The 17,322-nt window shown below is 39.9% G+C and overlaps 1 protein-coding gene across 1 annotated transcript; it reads right to left on the reverse strand.

Moving 5' to 3' along the window:
* Window positions 1-2,977: 2,977 nt before the first annotated feature.
* On the reverse strand, window positions 2,978-16,995 carry sting1 (stimulator of interferon response cGAMP interactor 1). The gene is made up of 7 exons (XM_034093182.2): window positions 16,812-16,995; window positions 10,523-10,749; window positions 9,921-10,110; window positions 8,601-8,709; window positions 7,844-8,079; window positions 5,406-5,592; window positions 2,978-4,810 (listed from the first exon to the last, which is right to left on the reverse strand). The coding sequence occupies exons 2-7, from the start codon at window positions 10,747-10,749 to the stop codon at window positions 4,533-4,535; spliced, it is 1,227 nt and encodes a 408-aa protein (XP_033949073.1). The 5' UTR covers window positions 16,812-16,995; the 3' UTR covers window positions 2,978-4,532.
* Window positions 16,996-17,322: the final 327 nt, after the last annotated feature.

Below are 17,322 nucleotides of genomic sequence, written 5' to 3' on the forward strand. Positions count from 1 at the left end.
AAAGCTAACACACTAAAGCAGGGGTGGGGAACCTTTTTCCCCTCAAGGGCCATTTCAATTTTTCCAACATCCTCCGAGGGCCGTACAAATGATTGACCTCTGCTTAAAAATACTAAAATCACAGCCCATTCATTTCGCCTTTCTTTCATGCTGTGCAAAGAAAAAGCAACCTCTTAATCCAGATATTTTACCATGATGATGCATGCACGTGCACGGTTTTGGCATGACCACCAAAACAGAAAGATATGGACACAAGATGTGTTCAAATGTATTTAGTTTCCTATCCATGTGAACATGATTTAAGTGTGGGGGGGGGCTAACCTCCTCTAGGGGAGTGTTCTCCCCCGGGAAGATTTTTTTTTAAATGTTGAAGTTAAAAGTATCAATCTGGTGCACTTTGAGAGCAACATTAAGAGATCTATGGATACATCTCTCAACACCCATATGAAACAAAACAGATTTTCTTTTTCTTTATGGATATTTTACAAATCACTCCCCTTTCAAACTATTCTTAATAACAACTTTTTTTTACTGTCATATAGTATTTTATACCTATATATACCTTACTTTATTCTCTTATTTTTTATAACTATAATGATCATATAAAGATGTGCCTTTACCTCACTGGTTGTAGAAAAAGCGTATTATATTCGTTAGCATAGCTAGCTAACTAGATGCCAATAACAACAAAGTTATTGACTGTATGACAGATGAACAGATCGCCACTGGGCTTACAACAAAAGACACAGCCACGCAAAAACTGCAGCATGTATACAGCTCCTTATGGGTACTGCAATTTGTGGAAGTGGCGGAGCGGCGTTCTGGTGCTCTCCGTCAAAACTGCATCCCTGTCAGACGAGACATATACCACGTGATGACACGTTAGGCTCGTGATGTGTTCAAGGACCCTGACCTTGGCCAGGAAAAACAGGTACTCGCTTGTTTATTTTTTTTGCGGTCTAGATTTCTTTAATTTTTTTCTTTTTTGCGTATGTTTATAAATTACCTCGAGGGCCGGGGGGGCCCGGGGGGCCGGAGGTTCCCCACCCCTGCACTAAAGCCTAAAGTGTTGTGGGGCTTAACAGGCAACGAACGTATATGACTTACCTTCTAGAGGTCTGGTGGATTTGTGTCAAGTCAGTAGAAAGAAACGTTTTGCTGCAACCTGCTGCTGTCTGTGCGAATCTCAGAGTGGTGCACGCGAGTATCAGAGTGGTGCGCTGTGTATCATAGTGTTACCATGGTAGCAGAGGGAGAGGGAGGGGCTGCAGTATGAGCGTCGGAAGCTCAAATCAAGCGACTCGCTGGCTGTGTATTTGTTGTTAAATATCAGACAAACTACTACACATACGTGTCTGGCGAGGCGGTGTGTGTGGTGGGGGGGCCAACAAATATATCAGGGTGGCCATGGCCCCCCCTGGCCCCCCCCCCTGCTGGCGCCACTGACCGCCAGATAGTTTCTGTCAGGATCCTCCTATCAAATCTTGTGGGAAAAGATCACAGAAAGAGGATCCCATAACTTTCATTGCTGATAATTCCAATCTAGAGAAGTCCAATATTGACACAACACACAACAAGGCCACACCTTATGGTGCTGCAGCCACCATCACACCTACTGATCGGGGCGATGTCGACGAAACGCGGCCAGGATTACCAAAGAGGCTCAGATTTGTTCAGCGAGTGAGAATGGCGTTATAAGAAATAATCTCTCGTTTGACTTAACGTTTGAGCAGAGCCGAGCTTGAATGTGCCCCGGACGCCGACGCCACTGACTCTATCAAATCACATTAACCCCAAAACACCTTTTAAGTCAAATATTCTTCGCTTTGTTCTGCTTGTGCTGATGTATGGGTTTCCTCCAGGTCTCCTGGTTCCCAGCATAAAATTAATTTAAAAATAAATGAAAAAAAAGATATACGTGTGATGTTTATTGTTGACTTTAAATGGTTGTGATTGTAAATATTTCCCTTTTTAGAAGCGCTATGACATACTGAATCACCTTACTACTTCTTTGATGGCACCCAGACCATTGTTGACATCCACCTGGATCCATCTTTATCTTGTTATTTGTAGACACATGCATTTTCAAGCATTTGGACTACCTATGTTGTAAATGTATTATCGTTTGAATTCACACACAACATCCATCGCATGTCTGTCCTTGACCGATGTGAGGGTCTAAGGACAGAGTGTGTCGTATTAATATTCTTTACAAAGTGTTAAGTCCCCTGAGACAAATGTAACGTGTGATATTGGGCTGTATAAATAAACGTTGGTTGATTGACTGCCTTGCCCCCTCATACCTGTCTGCTTTTTTAAATAATGTCTCCGTTTTTACCTGTGGAGCTACCTGTGCAAACTTATTATGGCTATTGTTATGTTTATGAATGTGTGTCTGTTGTGAGGTAAAAAAAGGTTAGAAAAATGTATATTTGAGATTTAAAGAGGCCCCATTATGCTTCTGGGGTCTTCCCTCTCCTGTCGTGTGTTATAGACGTTTCTGTGCAGCAAAGGCTACAATCCCAAAGTTCCCTCCAGAGGGAGAGGAACTCCCTCTTTTTGTTGTTGTTTGTTCCATTGTTTAGGATAACTGACGGTGAGGTGATAACAAAATAATCATATATTTTCTCTAATATGTCCTGACTTTAAACACTGTATTACTTAAGCTCCGATTTTATTGTGTTGATATTTTGTTTCGCATTTTTCACGTCTGAGAGTATCCAGCCAATATCCAACACTTCAAGATAAATACAAATTAAAAGTAAAAAAAAAAAGAATTTCCTAATCGCATTGAAACACACAAATAACCAAACAAACAGACGGTTACCATTGTACTTTTCTGAGCAACCACTGCAATATTAAGCGCTTTGATAACGATTTCCGCACATGAAGCACGGTATTTAGAATTGATTGAATTAAGCAAAAAGAATTACACTGCACAAGGTGTGTGAGACAAGTTAACATGAAAGAAAGAAGCTGGTTTGCAAGATTGAATTTATTAGCTACTAATCATGATATTTGTTAATTTCCTAGAGAGAAATGTACTTTGCAGGAAGGTCAGATGCTGAATGAATATCACAATTACAGATTTCTGTGTTCAGGTTCAATGTGTAACTGTTTAGATGCACTCACATTTCTGTTCTAAAAAAGGCAAAGTATTTGCTAGATTACATTCATTTTGCCATTTTCTATTTATTGTATAGAAGTTTGGGGCAACACGTATATGAGCAACATAAAGCCATTCAATATTACAGAAAAGCGCAGTAAGAATAATGACTAAAGCTGACTCAAGAGAACACACCAACTGGCAGGACTCCTGAAACTCACAGAGACAGCTGAGCGGCGGACATTATCAGTAATGCTCAGGGCAACAAGCAGAATGTTACCAGTATATTTACAACAGTTGTTTGTTTATAGATCAGACAAGGAAGACCACAGAAGCACATTTAATTTGAAGCATCCTTATGCAAGGACTAATCTAAAGCAAATGTGTATTTCGGTAGTTGGTGTAAAATTGTGGAATTCTCAATAGAAAGATCTAAAGAATTGTAGATGTATTTTATAGTTAAAGAAATTGTATACATTAAGAAAAATGGGACTATGAAGCAGAATGTGAATACGTCGATGTACTCTGGTCCTGCATTGGTAAATAATGTTGATGTCTCTGATCTGTTCTTTATTTGCAGGTCTCATTATTATTATTATGCATTAGGAATCAGAAGAGGGTGTTGCACTTTACATTTTTCTTTTCCTTGTACATGTGGTGTTTTGTTTCTTTCCGCTAACTGTCAAGTGGGAAATAAGTATTTTTTGTGTTTCTCTTATGATCCTAAGGTACAGTTATGTTTGGCTGTGAAAAAGAAATATGAAGGACAGACCATCTATTTCTATTTATTTAGTTTTTTTAGAAAGGGGCAGGTCAGATAAGATTATTTTCTTCTCCCTGCTCCTTTTCGGTCAATGGTGTGTTTACAGAAACATGTTTTGTTAACAATTATTATAAATTAAGTTTTGCATACCATGAATGGAATAAATAAAAATGAAATGTGTAACTGTTTAGATGCACTCACGTTTTGGTAATGTTTTATAACAATAGCCTCAACATATGTTTTAAAACGCCATATGAGGTCAAGTATCATAATGCTTCATGGTTGCTGGAGGGCCTTTATTGGCGACAGGCGGGCATAGCATCAATGCTATTTGTGTAGTTTTACATGTGTTTGGTCACTGTTGAGATGAGATCATGATGCTATTGATGCACAGAGCCTTGTGATACAAAACAGCTGTTACCTTTTGCTTTGTGTTTGGTTACCTCTCCGGATAGCTTGCTTGACAGCCTCACAAACTTGTCACATCAGCATACTGTGTGTGTGTGTGTGTGTGTGTGTGTGTGTGTGTGTGTGTGTGTGTGTGTGTGTGTGTGTGTGTGTGTGTGTGTGTGTGTGTGTGTGTGTGTGTGTGTGTGTGTGTGTGTGTGTGTGTGTGTGTGTGTGTGTGTGTGTGTGTGTGTGTGTGTGTGTGTGTGTGTGTTATTATGTCTCTGGATAGTCGTGATTGTTCTCCTCAGGATGCTTTAGAGTATGAGGTGGGTCCAGACTGAACATGAGCGTGGGCTCTCTGCTTATTGGATCAGGGTGGTGCCAGTCACCTTTGATGGGTGGAGCACTTGCTCGGGAACTCGATTGGCTCAGGAACGGATTCACCATCTCCTGCTGAGGAGACGGGGTGAGGCAGTACTCCTCTTTCTCCTGCTGCTGTAAGTTTCTGAGGATAGCTTTGGACAGGGAGTGGGGGTCTTCCTCGTGCTCATCTAGAGGTAGAGGAAGAATAACGTGTGATGTTTTTGTTAGTGTGAGCATCCTGTCTTTAGTTTTTATTCAAGTTTCAAGGCTTTATTGTCATTAGCACAAAAGCTACAGTGTAGATATGGCAATGAAAACTTAGGTCAGGCTCTTCCAACAGTGCAACAGATAGGATATAGAACACATTAAACAGATACAATAGTGCAAGAGAATGTTTGGAGATGTGCAAGTAAATACAAATGAAATATAAATAGTGCAAGAAGAGTCTATATACAAGTAAATGGAATGGAATGATATTCTATTCCTTACCTTATTCTTTATCAACATTGCCAAATCATTCAAAAATCCTGATTGTCAAACCTTGTTTGGAAGCAGATCATCACACACACACACCCCCCCCCCCCCCACACACACACACACACACACACACACACACACACACACACACACACACACACACACACACACACACACACACACACACACACACACACACACACACACACACACACACACACACACACACACACACACACACACACACACACACACACACACACACACACACACACACACACACACACACACGGCTGGTGTTCCTACCGTTGAGCAGGATGAGCTTGTAGTGGTTGCGGCACTCCAGCGAGTTCTCCAGGATGTCCTGCAGCGTCCTGAAGAAGAGCAGCACCTGCTGTCTGCGCTCCGGCTCCCCGAACCCCGCGCTGCTCTCCTGGGACATGCTGTGCAGCGTCAGCAGGGGCGTGGCATACTCCAACACACACTCATGGGCCTGTATACACACACATATGGACAAAACAGACACAATAGATTGATAGAAAAGGTCCTTTAAAAGCTTGTGGACCTGTGGCACTGGATGTGTTTGATGATTAAGTTTTACATGTTGATGGTGCTTTTACTGTGCTTTATCAAAGGGAGTCATCACTGTATTTTATCAGGTTTAACCAGCAGGTGGTACTCACGTTGTGCTAAGGAGGAGGAACATGCTGGAGGGAATGTACTGTACTAGGTTGAGTGTTTATATTTTTTGTATATCAAAGTGTTTGAAAAGTTATTCAGTATTAATTAAAAATGAAAAGGGACACGAGTTGGTCTATTCAAAATGGTCATTAAAGGGGCCCTTGTGTTTCTCTCCCACAGACTTCCTCACTGTCTGAAACACCTCGATTAGACTCCTTTGTTCTCCGCAACATAGTGATATCACTTCATAACACTCGTGATTCTAATAGCAAGCGCGGTAACACAATGTACGTGATAGGCTAAGGGGCGGGACATCTCTAAGCGGTTGACCACTCACAACAGAGCTGGCCAGCTAACCAATCAGAGCAGACTGGGCTCTGGTTTCTGACAGAGGGTGAGAAGAGGTGCTGCAGGACAGGCAGTACGAGAAAAATAAAGAGCTTTTTGAACATTAAAGCATGGAAACATGTCACAGTAGAGGCAAAAAAAAATATGAACCCTGAAATTAGCATAATAGGGACCCTTTAAATAAACAACTTTTAGTTTCATCCCTAAATCATAAGATTAGAAGTTTTTTATGCAAAAGGTTAATATTTTACGATGGTTATCATATATATTTAGTAAAATAAGTAAAACATATAGTATAAGTATAAAGTAACGACAGTACTGTATAATAAATAATTGATAATTGACTTATTCTGCGTGATAACTGCAGCTGTAAAACATCACTCTGGTGATGAGTTTGATATAATCTGAGGCTATTACTGGTCTCACATGAAAGTCAGACTGCATCCCAAACATCCTCTGCCTCCACTGAACTACAGAAGTGGTGTTGAGTACAATCACTGTTAGATTTGCTACATCAAACATATTGAATATGGAGCACATTGACGTGCTATCATGAAATATTGAAGAAAATATACAGAAGCAGCGCCTCGAGACTGTCACTTCACTCTCTCTCTCTCTCTGTCGCATTTTAGCTGTGCAGTCTTTACAAATGTGATCAAAGGAGAAAATGTCAGCACACCAAGTCTTTCAACTCTCACTGGCAATAAGGAGACAGACACTGAGATGAGTTACAGCACGAGCAGCTTCAAACTGCAGCTTCTCTTATTACCTTATTTAATGGTGCGCTGTGCACCTGAGAGACATTTCTGAAGATAATCTGCTACAGATTATTGATTGTCTTTTCACCTTCACCAGTTTGCAATTCAACATACTGTATTAAAATTATGTCAGAGATTGATTGGATGGATGGCATGCAGCTATTACAGAGAGGCACAGTCCCTCCGGCCCTTCCTGTGGATTTCCAAATGTGTACGCTAGCTATAGGCGAGACATAATATTTTTAGATCCTGTTTGAAATTGGGCCCTGAAAAACCGAAAAAGGATTGTCAATTCCAAAAAAGATTGCAAAGTCTTTTGAAGTAAAGTCTGTGAAAATTATATAAAGTGCCACCATGAGGTTCTCTCTTGCTGAAGCTACAATGTTTGTCTGTTTAGTACCAGGATGCACTGACAATATATGCATTTTTCAACATATGCTATGTCGTATTTTCAGATATTTTGGATTTACACTTTTTAAAAATATAAACATTTTTCCTTTTTTAATATGTTATACTTGTTAACTTTTTTTTCTGACATTTTCCTATTATTTACTATTTATTTTTTCCAGGTTTGGGGAGAAACGGATTACATGTAACGGGATTTCGGAATGCATAAAAGGCTTGTTTATTATAGGCTTATCCCATCATTTAAGATAACATGTTTAATACATACGTGTTTCAACTTTTATAAGGTTACATTGTTTTGTTGTCTTACAAAATAAACTTTAAAAAAATCTATTCTAATCGATAGTTATTTTCTCTTGTATTCATTTACTTTGTAATTGAAACTGACATAATCCAAAGTATCGGAAAGTAATCAGATTACATTACTTTGATATTGTGATACTGAGATTAGGTTACGTATGTAATAATTGTAAAAGAATACATGTTTAGAGTAACCCTCCCAACCCTGCCTCTTACTATCAATCTGTAACTCTGTGTTTTAGCCCCGCCTACCTTTTTATGTTCATCAAATACACTGTAGACGCTGTGCTTGTAGACCCGCCCTCGGACTCCAGCCCTGTCTATCTCATTGTTGGGGAGGTTGTCACAGTAAAGGATCCTGTCGTCTTCTTCATTCAGTTTGTGAGAAATGTTAGCGTTGAGAGGTATGAGGATGATGAGCTTCCTGGAGCCACGACCCAAGCTGCTGGTCTTGGTGGCACAAAATGCTGTGATGGAGTCATCCAAACCTAACCGACAGAAACACACAGAATCACAAGGATGCAATGTCAAGTGCCAAAAAGGGACACAGAATACATTTCAGCAATCACTAAAGATTGTAATTTGATGGCGCATTAGCATGCACAACTATGAACGTGGACCAATTTAAGTAAAAAAAAAAAAGAATAGTTACAGAGCTGGAAAGGAGAGGAAGATTGGGTGGAAATAAACCAAAAATGTACAATAAAACTTGAGAGTCATGTCAAAAATGAATAATAATATAATTCAGAAAACAATAAGATCCTCACCACATAGCTTCAGTTTGCAATGTTGGATCCACACCACAGAAGAAGAATCTCTGTATTGTTCATTAAACCTACACTAGTCATGCTGTTTGACATACCAGCTCAGCAGTTGTTTTAATATAATGTGTATTCAATGATTCCAATACATGGTATACTTGTATTGTACAAGATAAGCCCACCAGCTAGTATTCAATGATGGTGTGTAATCTAAAATATAGGGAGATGTGTGTTTTGAAGTAACTGACGTGGCAGCACCAGGCGCAGGTATCCAATGTAGAAGGACCACGCCAGGCCGTGGGCCACGTTCATCTTCCTCCCCTCGCAGAGGGCTGACACCTCCACCTCTGACGGACCCTGAACACAACATGGAAAATTATCCAGAGGCATGTCACAACAAGGAAAAGGGCATCCCTGCACCCATGCCGCCCTTTCCTGTGTGAGAACATCGTTCTTAGATGTAATTTTAGAGGAAATACCAGCTACACCCAAACTTGAGCTGGATTTGGATCCATAATGCTACTAGTTTTTATCCGAGGCCTCCGAGGAAACACTGAGCTTTGTTTGAAATTATACAACAATTATTTAAGGACAGTGCCATGGTCATTCTTGCTGATGAAGGCATATTTTGGATCAGGGTGCTCTAAACTGTTCGAATATAATATGCTCACAAATGAATGATACATTGTCTGATAAAAATAAATCATCAAAATAATCAGGATTATTGTGTAATGTGCATGGAGCGTGCTTTTATATGTATTTATTAAGACAAGTATAGAGTTCTCTTTAACAGTAGTATAACATTTGACTTATTTCCCTATCTGATATCATATGAAAGTTATTATAAACTTATGCCATGAGCTTTATTTTGCCAGTGCTGCTGACATGCTAGTCAACTTAACGTGGCGGTGTTAGCTGACTAGCTAGCATGTTGTTAGCTGAAGTGTTTGTGTCTAGCATGTAACATGTATACACTATCTTCCACTATAGTCTTTTCAAGACATTCTAAAATGTTTTACCTAAGGACTAATTTTATACTTAACAATGACTTTTTTAAAGAAATACAATACATTGATTTCTTTATGTCATACCATGTTGTGACTTTTGACGAGTTTTTAATGAAATACTAAAGTTCGATTTTCTTAATGATTTGTTAATGTTAATTTTACGGAATACAATCATTTGACTTTTTAACACAATTGTTATGACATACTGTACCATGACGTTTTTTTTACGATATACTGAATTACAATTTGTTTGATTTTTGTACCTCTTTTCTTTGAACTGAACTGCACAACAACTTCAGTCAGTAAGGTAATTTAAAATGTCCATCTCCACAGTGGATGCAAATAAACAGGAAGGCCGTTTTAAACTCACAGCAGAGCAACATCACTGTGTGTATTGATAAGTGACGTGACTTGACAATGAAGCTCAGTATGCTCAGTAAGTGAATGCTGAGAACCATTTTTGGTGATAAACTGTGAAAAAGGAGAACACAACTATTGTGTCTTCTTATTTTGTAGTGCAGACAGAAATACAAAGACGGTGTTGTTGGGTGTGGACCTCACCAGGACTCCCAGGCTTTTCAGCAGGGGGTAAAGGCTGGAGGCAAGAAGTACAAGTTCCCAGCTCTGGCCTTGGTGCGGAAGAGGATGTCTGACCAGGTGGAGCAGAAGGCCTGCCAGCCCTGCAGCCAGCAGGGTCTTCCCCCACAGACCACAGGCCGGCAGCACATGGCTCCACCCTCGGCCTCGGTGCCTGTAAAAAACAGAGGATACTGAGGTCCTATTTCAAAATATAAAGAAATCTTACACAAACTCCTTGTATCACACACAAACCTTTGGAAGCCCATTTCCGCCAATGTAATTTAAAAAGAAATCCTGTAATGATGAGTAACCTTTTAAAATAATCATTGTGTATCTCAAAATGATGTTTTGACCTATTTCAAAATAATGATTTAAAATGACAAGAAAATTATTAAATGTGAAACTTTGATAAGCCATTTTTAACTCTATCTTATGCTTTTTGACAAAGTACCTTGTTATATTGACATGACATGTCATTATTGTCAAGAAGGTTTGTTATATTGACAGGATTTATTTTTATGTTTTCATTTTTATTTTTTATTTCACTTGCGGAAATGTGCTTAATAACAACTTATTACTCTCACCTGGTATTTGAGTGGTAGAGTATTTCTTCTGCCAGCAGACAGAGCCCATGCAGCAGAGGGCCAAGGGTCAGGATGAGTATCACCATAGCAACCCATCCAAACAACCTTTCAGGAGACAGAAACAGGACGCCTCCTATTGTCATGGCAGACAGCACCGCAGCACACATCTTAGGTAAACTCCCCCGAGGCCTCGGGATGAGATCGTCCTGATCCTGGAGGCTCTGCATCTGTCAGGGGACTAAAGTGTCAGGGAGCGCTCCAATACAAACAGAAGTATCTACTTTCAGTGTGTAGAGCCAGTACAGTACACTCAGAAAACGGTTCAATAAATCCAAACTGTGGCAGTTTAGTGACAGGTATGGCTGTTGTTGTGAAGTTTCCTTTCAACTTAAAGGGGCACTATTATGCTTGTAAAAAAATGCTTAATCTACCATTGCAGATTGTAACCATAACCACCGGCCACCCTTCAGTTCTAAGTAGAGGTCCCTACAGACTGAGCACAGGCAGTATGAGAAAAATAAACACCTTACTGAACATTAAAGCATCTAAACAAGTCACAGTAGGGGCACAAAATATGAAAATGAAAATTAGTATAATATGGCTCCTTAAAAACATTCCATTCCACCATCTGGTCTGTTTATTGGTATGGATTTGTGTGTGATTTGTGTGTGTCCATGAGCAGTGGCAATTAAATAAAGGCTCAGTCTGCATGTAAACATGTCACAGAAGAGGCACAGAATACCATATGAACCTGAAAATTAAATGAGCATAATAGGGCCGTTTACATTTTTGGACATACAAATATTTCACCTGACAACCACCATTCAACACCTTACACCTATTAGCTTCAGTGAGCGGAAGGAGGAACCTATTGCGGTGAGCACGTTGCAACTTCCGGTTGTTGTTGTTTTCATCTCCGGGTATCCCGTGTGCCTGTTCTGTTGCTGATAGCTTATTAACTTAAACTTAATCGATCGTTTTAAAACTCTTGATCACGGCAACTGCCTGACGTTGTAATCACACGTTACTACAGCTTAAGCACTCACAACTCTCCTTCTCTTAGCGACTGTAACTCCACAGTTGCCTACACTCTTTTCGGGTTTGCTAACGGTAGCTACTTTAGCTTGATAGCTAGCCATGGCTCTTTCCCCACCTTCTGGTGCTATTTCCTGCTCTTCCTGTCTCATGTTTGGTTACTTCCCGGCCTCCCTTACTGGTAAGGATACATGTGTTAAATGTAGTATAGTTGTTAGGTTGGAGGCGGGAATCATAGCCATAGAAGCCCGGCTCCGCATCTTAGAAAGTAACTCAGTTAAAGTAAAGCCCATGTTAGCATGTGCGGACCGGCAAAATGTAGCTCCTCTTAGCCGTCCCCCGGCAACTCCCGAGCAGCAGGGAGGCTGGGTGACTGTTCAGAAGGGGCATAACGCGAAACCCGCAGGTCCCCACCAACCCGTTCACGTATCTAACAGATATTCCCCACTCAGCGAGACACCCGCTGAGAAGCCAACTCTGGTTATTGGTAGCTCTATTATGAGACACGTGAATTTAGAGACCGAAGCCTCCACAGTCACATGCATTCCGGGGGCCAGAGCGGGCGACGTTGAGGCGCATCTTAAACTGCTGGCTAAAGATAAACGTAAATACAGTAGGATTGTTATTCACGTCGGTGGTAATGATGTTCGTTTACGCCAATCAGAATGCACAAAACTTAATGTGGAGTCGGTGTGTAGTTATGCTAAAACAATGTCGGACACCGTAATCTTCTCTGGTCCCCTCCCCAATCTGATCAATGATGACATGTATAGCCGCATGTCATCATTTCAGCGCTGGTTGTCTTGGTGGTGCCCAGCAAACAATGTGGGCTTCGTAAATAATTGGACAGCCTTCTGGGGAAAACCTGGTCTGATTAAGAGAGACGGCATTCACCCTACTTTGAAAGGTGCAGATCTCATTTCGGCAAACATTTCAGGGCTTTGTGGACGTAATCCATGACAAACTGGAGTTGAGACCAGGAGGCAGAGTCGCAGTCTTACACGCTTCTCTGCGCTCTCTCCTAGGCAGTCACCCATAGGAATCCCGAACCCAATAAAATACCCAATATTAGCGGTGTGTGTGTCTGCCCAAGGACAATTTAATGTAAAACCTAATAGAGGTGTCATACATAATAACCTAATAAAAGTAAATGTAACAACTACTACAGTGCAACAAAACAGGAAGATTAAATGTGGTCTCTTAAACATAAGATCTCTAGCATCTAAAGCAATATTGGTAAATGATTTAATATCAGATTATAATATTGATATATGCTGTCTCACTGAAACTTGGTTGAGACATGAAGAATATGTCAGCATAAATGAGGCCACTCCACCCAGCCATGTCAACACTCATATTGCTCGAGGCACGGGCCGAGGAGGTGGAGTTGCAGCAATCTTTGACTCAAGTTTACTTATCAATACTAAACCAAAATGTAATTATACCTCTTTTGAAAGCCTCGTTTTTAGTCTTACGCATCCGACCTGGAAAACTTTGCAGCCAATCTTATTTGTTACAGTGTATCGTGCACCAGGTCCTTATTCAGAATTCTTATCAGAATTCTCTGAGTTTTTATCAACTTTGGTTCTTAAAACAGACAAAGTAATTATCGTAGGTGACTTTAATATTCATGTTGACGATGATAAAAATAGCCTTACTGTTGCATTTAACTCTATATTAGATTCTGTTGGTTTCTGTCAGAGTGTAAATAAACCAACCCACTGTTATAATCACACTCTCGACCTTGTTCTGATTTATGGTATTGAAATTGAGCAACTATTAGTCGAACCGCATAATCCTGCTTTATCCGACCATTTCTTAGTAACTTTTGAAGTACTGTTACTAGACTACAAAGCATTAGTCAAAAGCTCTTGCAGCAGAAACCTATCTGTTAGTGCTATAGCCACATTTAAGGAAGAGATTCAACCAATACTTAACTCGATAGCATGTCTGCATGTAGGGGAGGAAACTTATACAAAATGTACACCACCCCAAATTGATCATGTTGTTGATAGTGCTATAGATGCGCTGCGAATAAAATTAGATTATGTTGCTCCTTTGAAAAAGAAGAAAATAAAACAACATAGATTAGCTCCATGGCATAATGCCGAAACCCGCAAAATAAAGCAAAAGTCTAGACAACTTGAAAGGATATGGCGTTCCACTAAACTTGAAGAATCTCGTTTAATTTGGCATATTACTCTCAATGAATATAAGAAAGCACTGCGTAAAGCGAGAGCAGCCTACTACTCTTCATTAATAGATGAGAATAAGAATAATGCAAGATTTCTTTTCAGCACTGTAGCCAGGCTGACAGAGAGCCACAGCTCGATTGAGCCTTCTATTCCCTTAGCACTCAGTAGTAATGATTTTATGTGCTTTTTTAACGATAAAATTGTTACTCTTAGAAACAAAATTAATGACCTCTTGCCTTCGACCAGTATAGTGTTATCAACAGCTCCCGAAATCGTAAGTTCTAATATTACACTAGATAGTAAACTAGAATGCTTTTCAGCCATTAACCTTGAACAATTACATTCAATGATTCTCTCTTCTAAACCATCAACGTGTATGTTAGACCCAATTCCAACTAAGCTGTTGAAGGAAGTTTTTCCATTAATTAGCACTTCTTTATTAAATATTATGAATATGTCTTTATTATCAGGCTATGTTCCACAATCATTCAAAGTAGCAGTGATAAAACCGCTTCTTAAAAAGCACAACCTCGATCCAGAGGTTTTAGCCAACTATAGACCTATTTCTAATCTTCCGTTCCTCTCAAAAATTCTTGAGAAAGCGGTCGCAAAACAGTTGTGTGATTACTTAAAAAACAATGATTTATTTGAAGATTTTCAGTCTGGCTTTAGAACACATCATAGCACAGAGACAGCTCTGGTTAAAGTCACAAATGATATTCTAATAGCCTCAGACAAGGGACTTGTCTCTATTCTTGTTTTGCTCGATCTTAGTGCTGCATTTGATACTATCGACCATGATATCCTATTGCAAAGACTAGAGCACTTAGTTGGCATACAGGGAACTGCTTTAGGCTGGTTTAGGTCCTATCTATCTGAACGCTCTCAGTTTGTACGTGTTAACGATGAATCTTCCACGCAAACCAAAGTTAGCCATGGAGTGCCACAGGGCTCAGTGCTCGGACCTATTTTGTTCACATTATATATGCTTCCGTTAGGCAATATTATAAGGAATCATTCTGTAAACTTTCATTGTTATGCGGATGATACTCAACTATATTTATCAATCAAGCCTGATGAAATTAATCATCTAAATAAAATTCAAGACTGCCTTAAGGACTTAAAAACGTGGATGACCTTAAACTTTTTGATGTTAAACACGACCAAAACTGAAGTTATTGTACTTGGCCCGAAGAATCTACGAAACAAATTATCTAAAGACATACTAACTATGGATGGCATTAATTTGGCCTCCAGTGAGACTGTAAGGAATCTTGGTGTTATATTTGATCAGGATTTATCCTTTAACGCCCACATAAAATCAATTTCAAGGACCGCCTACTTCCATCTACGTAACATTGCAAAAATCAGGCATATCTTGCCTCAAAACGATGCAGAGAAACTAGTCCATGCATTTGTTACTTCTAGGCTGGATTATTGTAACTCTTTATTATCAGGGAGTACCAAGAAGTCAATCAAGTCGCTTCAGCTGATTCAAAATGCTGCGGCTCGTGTACTAACCAGAGTTAGGAAAAGGGACCACATTACTCCTGTTCTGGCTGCCTTACACTGGCTCCCTATAGAACACAGGATAGAATTTAAAATTCTTCTTCTCGCCTACAAAGCCCTTAATGGGCAGGCGCCATCTTACCTTAAAGAACTCATTATACCCTACTGTCCTACTAGGGCATTGCGTTCCAAGAATGCAGGGTTGTTGGTTGTTCCTAGAATCTTTAAAAGTACAATGGGAGCCAGAGCCTTTTCTTATCAAGCTCCACATTTGTGGAATCAGCTTCCAGTTTGTGTTCGGGCGGCAGACACCCTATCCGTTTTTAAGAGTGCGCTTAAGACCTTCCTTTTTGATAAAGCTTATAGTTAGGGCTGATTAGATTCAGCCCCTAGTTTTGCTGATATAGGCTTAGTTTGTCGGGGGACATCTTACTTCTTCCTTCTCTCTGTCTATACCCGTGTACACTCATGTTCCGATTAACCCAGCTTCCCCAAATGTCTTTCTTTTTGGTGTCTATATACGCTGGGATCCGGAGTCATGGATGATCCTGCGGTCCTGTGTCCTGGATCGCGAGCGCTGGATCTTGAGTCGTGGCTGTGGTCCTGGATCATAGGTCCTGGATGGATATCCTCGTGGATTCATCTTCCTATTATACACACATGCATTTCCAAACATTTGGACTACCTATGTTGCAAATGTATTATCTTTTCAATTTACACACGGCATCTATTGCACGTCTGTCCGTCCTGGGAGAGGGATCCCTCCTCTGTTGCTCTCCCTGAGGTTTCTCCCATTTTTCCCTTTAAACTGGGTTTTCTTTGGAAGTTTTTCCTTGTACGATGTGAGGGTCTAAGGACAGAGGGTGTCGTATTGTCATACTGATATTCTGTACACACTGTGAAGACCACTGAGACAAATGTAACATTTGTGATATTGGGCTATATAAATAAACATTGATTGATTGATTGATTCAGCTTCTACAACCTAGAAAGACATCATTAACTTTCACATGCTGTAAGAGCCAGTGTCTAACCATACAAGAATATGTTAACTATACTCAATAAATATAACAAATCAAGCTAAAAGTGTGGGGTTATCATTTCTAGGAGGATGTATTGATATTTTGAAAGTGTACATTTAATCTGATTTGCAGTGTTTCTATATTTTAGTGTGTTTATCACCTGAAAAAGCTTGATATATCAGAAGTAATTTTACAATTTGCATAACTTTTAATCTGAGTATATTCAAGATGTTTGTTTTCTTACCAAGTTTCTCTCCCACACAATTCAATCTCTAAAAAGGGCTTTCAAGTGAAACCACATTGCAATGATGGCAGGATGGTGAAAGTGCTGAATGCACTGTCCACAGATTACAGACCAGTTTTATATAAAGCAGTTAGGTCCCTTTTTGTAACCAAAAACACATAACTGATCTCTGTCAGTGATGGTGCCAGTGTTCACAAGAGGGGAACAAATACATCTAGTAGGTACATTTAGTCTAACTCCATAAAAAGTAAAACTAAGATAAATGAATATATGAAGGGACTCACCTTAGTGTGTTTGCGATGATCCAGAAGTGAGAGATATTATTTTGCTCTCTGTCCTTCTTATGCCTCTCCCCTGCCCCGTCATTCACCTTCCAACACTTTCACTTTCGTTTACTGCTTATTCCTCTGCCTGTCAAGACTCATTAATACAACCTGATCTCACCAGAATGCGTGACTCCACCACGACTCCTTAACACCACAATGCGTGGTGGAGTCACGAACTTTGTTACATTTGCGTGTCGGCACCACGCAAACAACCCCAATGTAAAGTGAATGAGGCTCCTTTGTCGTGGTGCACATACGCATTTCTACAACGTCCCGCAGTGAGCTTTTATTCTATACAACGTTTTTAAAATCTACTATATAGCTTGTAGTAACTCACGGGAGGCTTCTTTTATTTTATTTGTATTCATAATAATTTTTATTTTTCGTCAGAATGTAAAATGTGTGTTCTCAAAAAACAGTGCATTGTGTGTAATGCAACTGTGATTTTTATTAAATTAGTTAGTTTTTA

This window comes from Pseudochaenichthys georgianus, chromosome 10 (assembly GCF_902827115.2).
Source record: "Pseudochaenichthys georgianus chromosome 10, fPseGeo1.2, whole genome shotgun sequence".
Lineage (NCBI taxonomy): Eukaryota > Metazoa > Chordata > Actinopteri > Perciformes > Channichthyidae > Pseudochaenichthys > Pseudochaenichthys georgianus.

What these genes read in the sequence shown, in the direction of transcription:
- sting1 (XM_034093182.2), bottom strand. Translation starts at nt 10,749, where the DNA reads ATGCAGAGCCTCCAGGATCAGGACGATCTCATCCCGAGGCCTCGGGGG. An exon ending in TGAAAAGCCTGGGAGTCCTG is followed by an intron (nt 8,710 to 9,920) that starts GTGAGGTCCACA and finishes TGTTGTGTTCAG; the next exon opens with GGTCCGTCAGAGGTGGAGGT. An exon ending in CAAGCTCATCCTGCTCAACG is followed by an intron (nt 4,811 to 5,405) that starts GTAGGAACACCA and finishes CTCTACCTCTAG; the next exon opens with ATGAGCACGAGGAAGACCCC.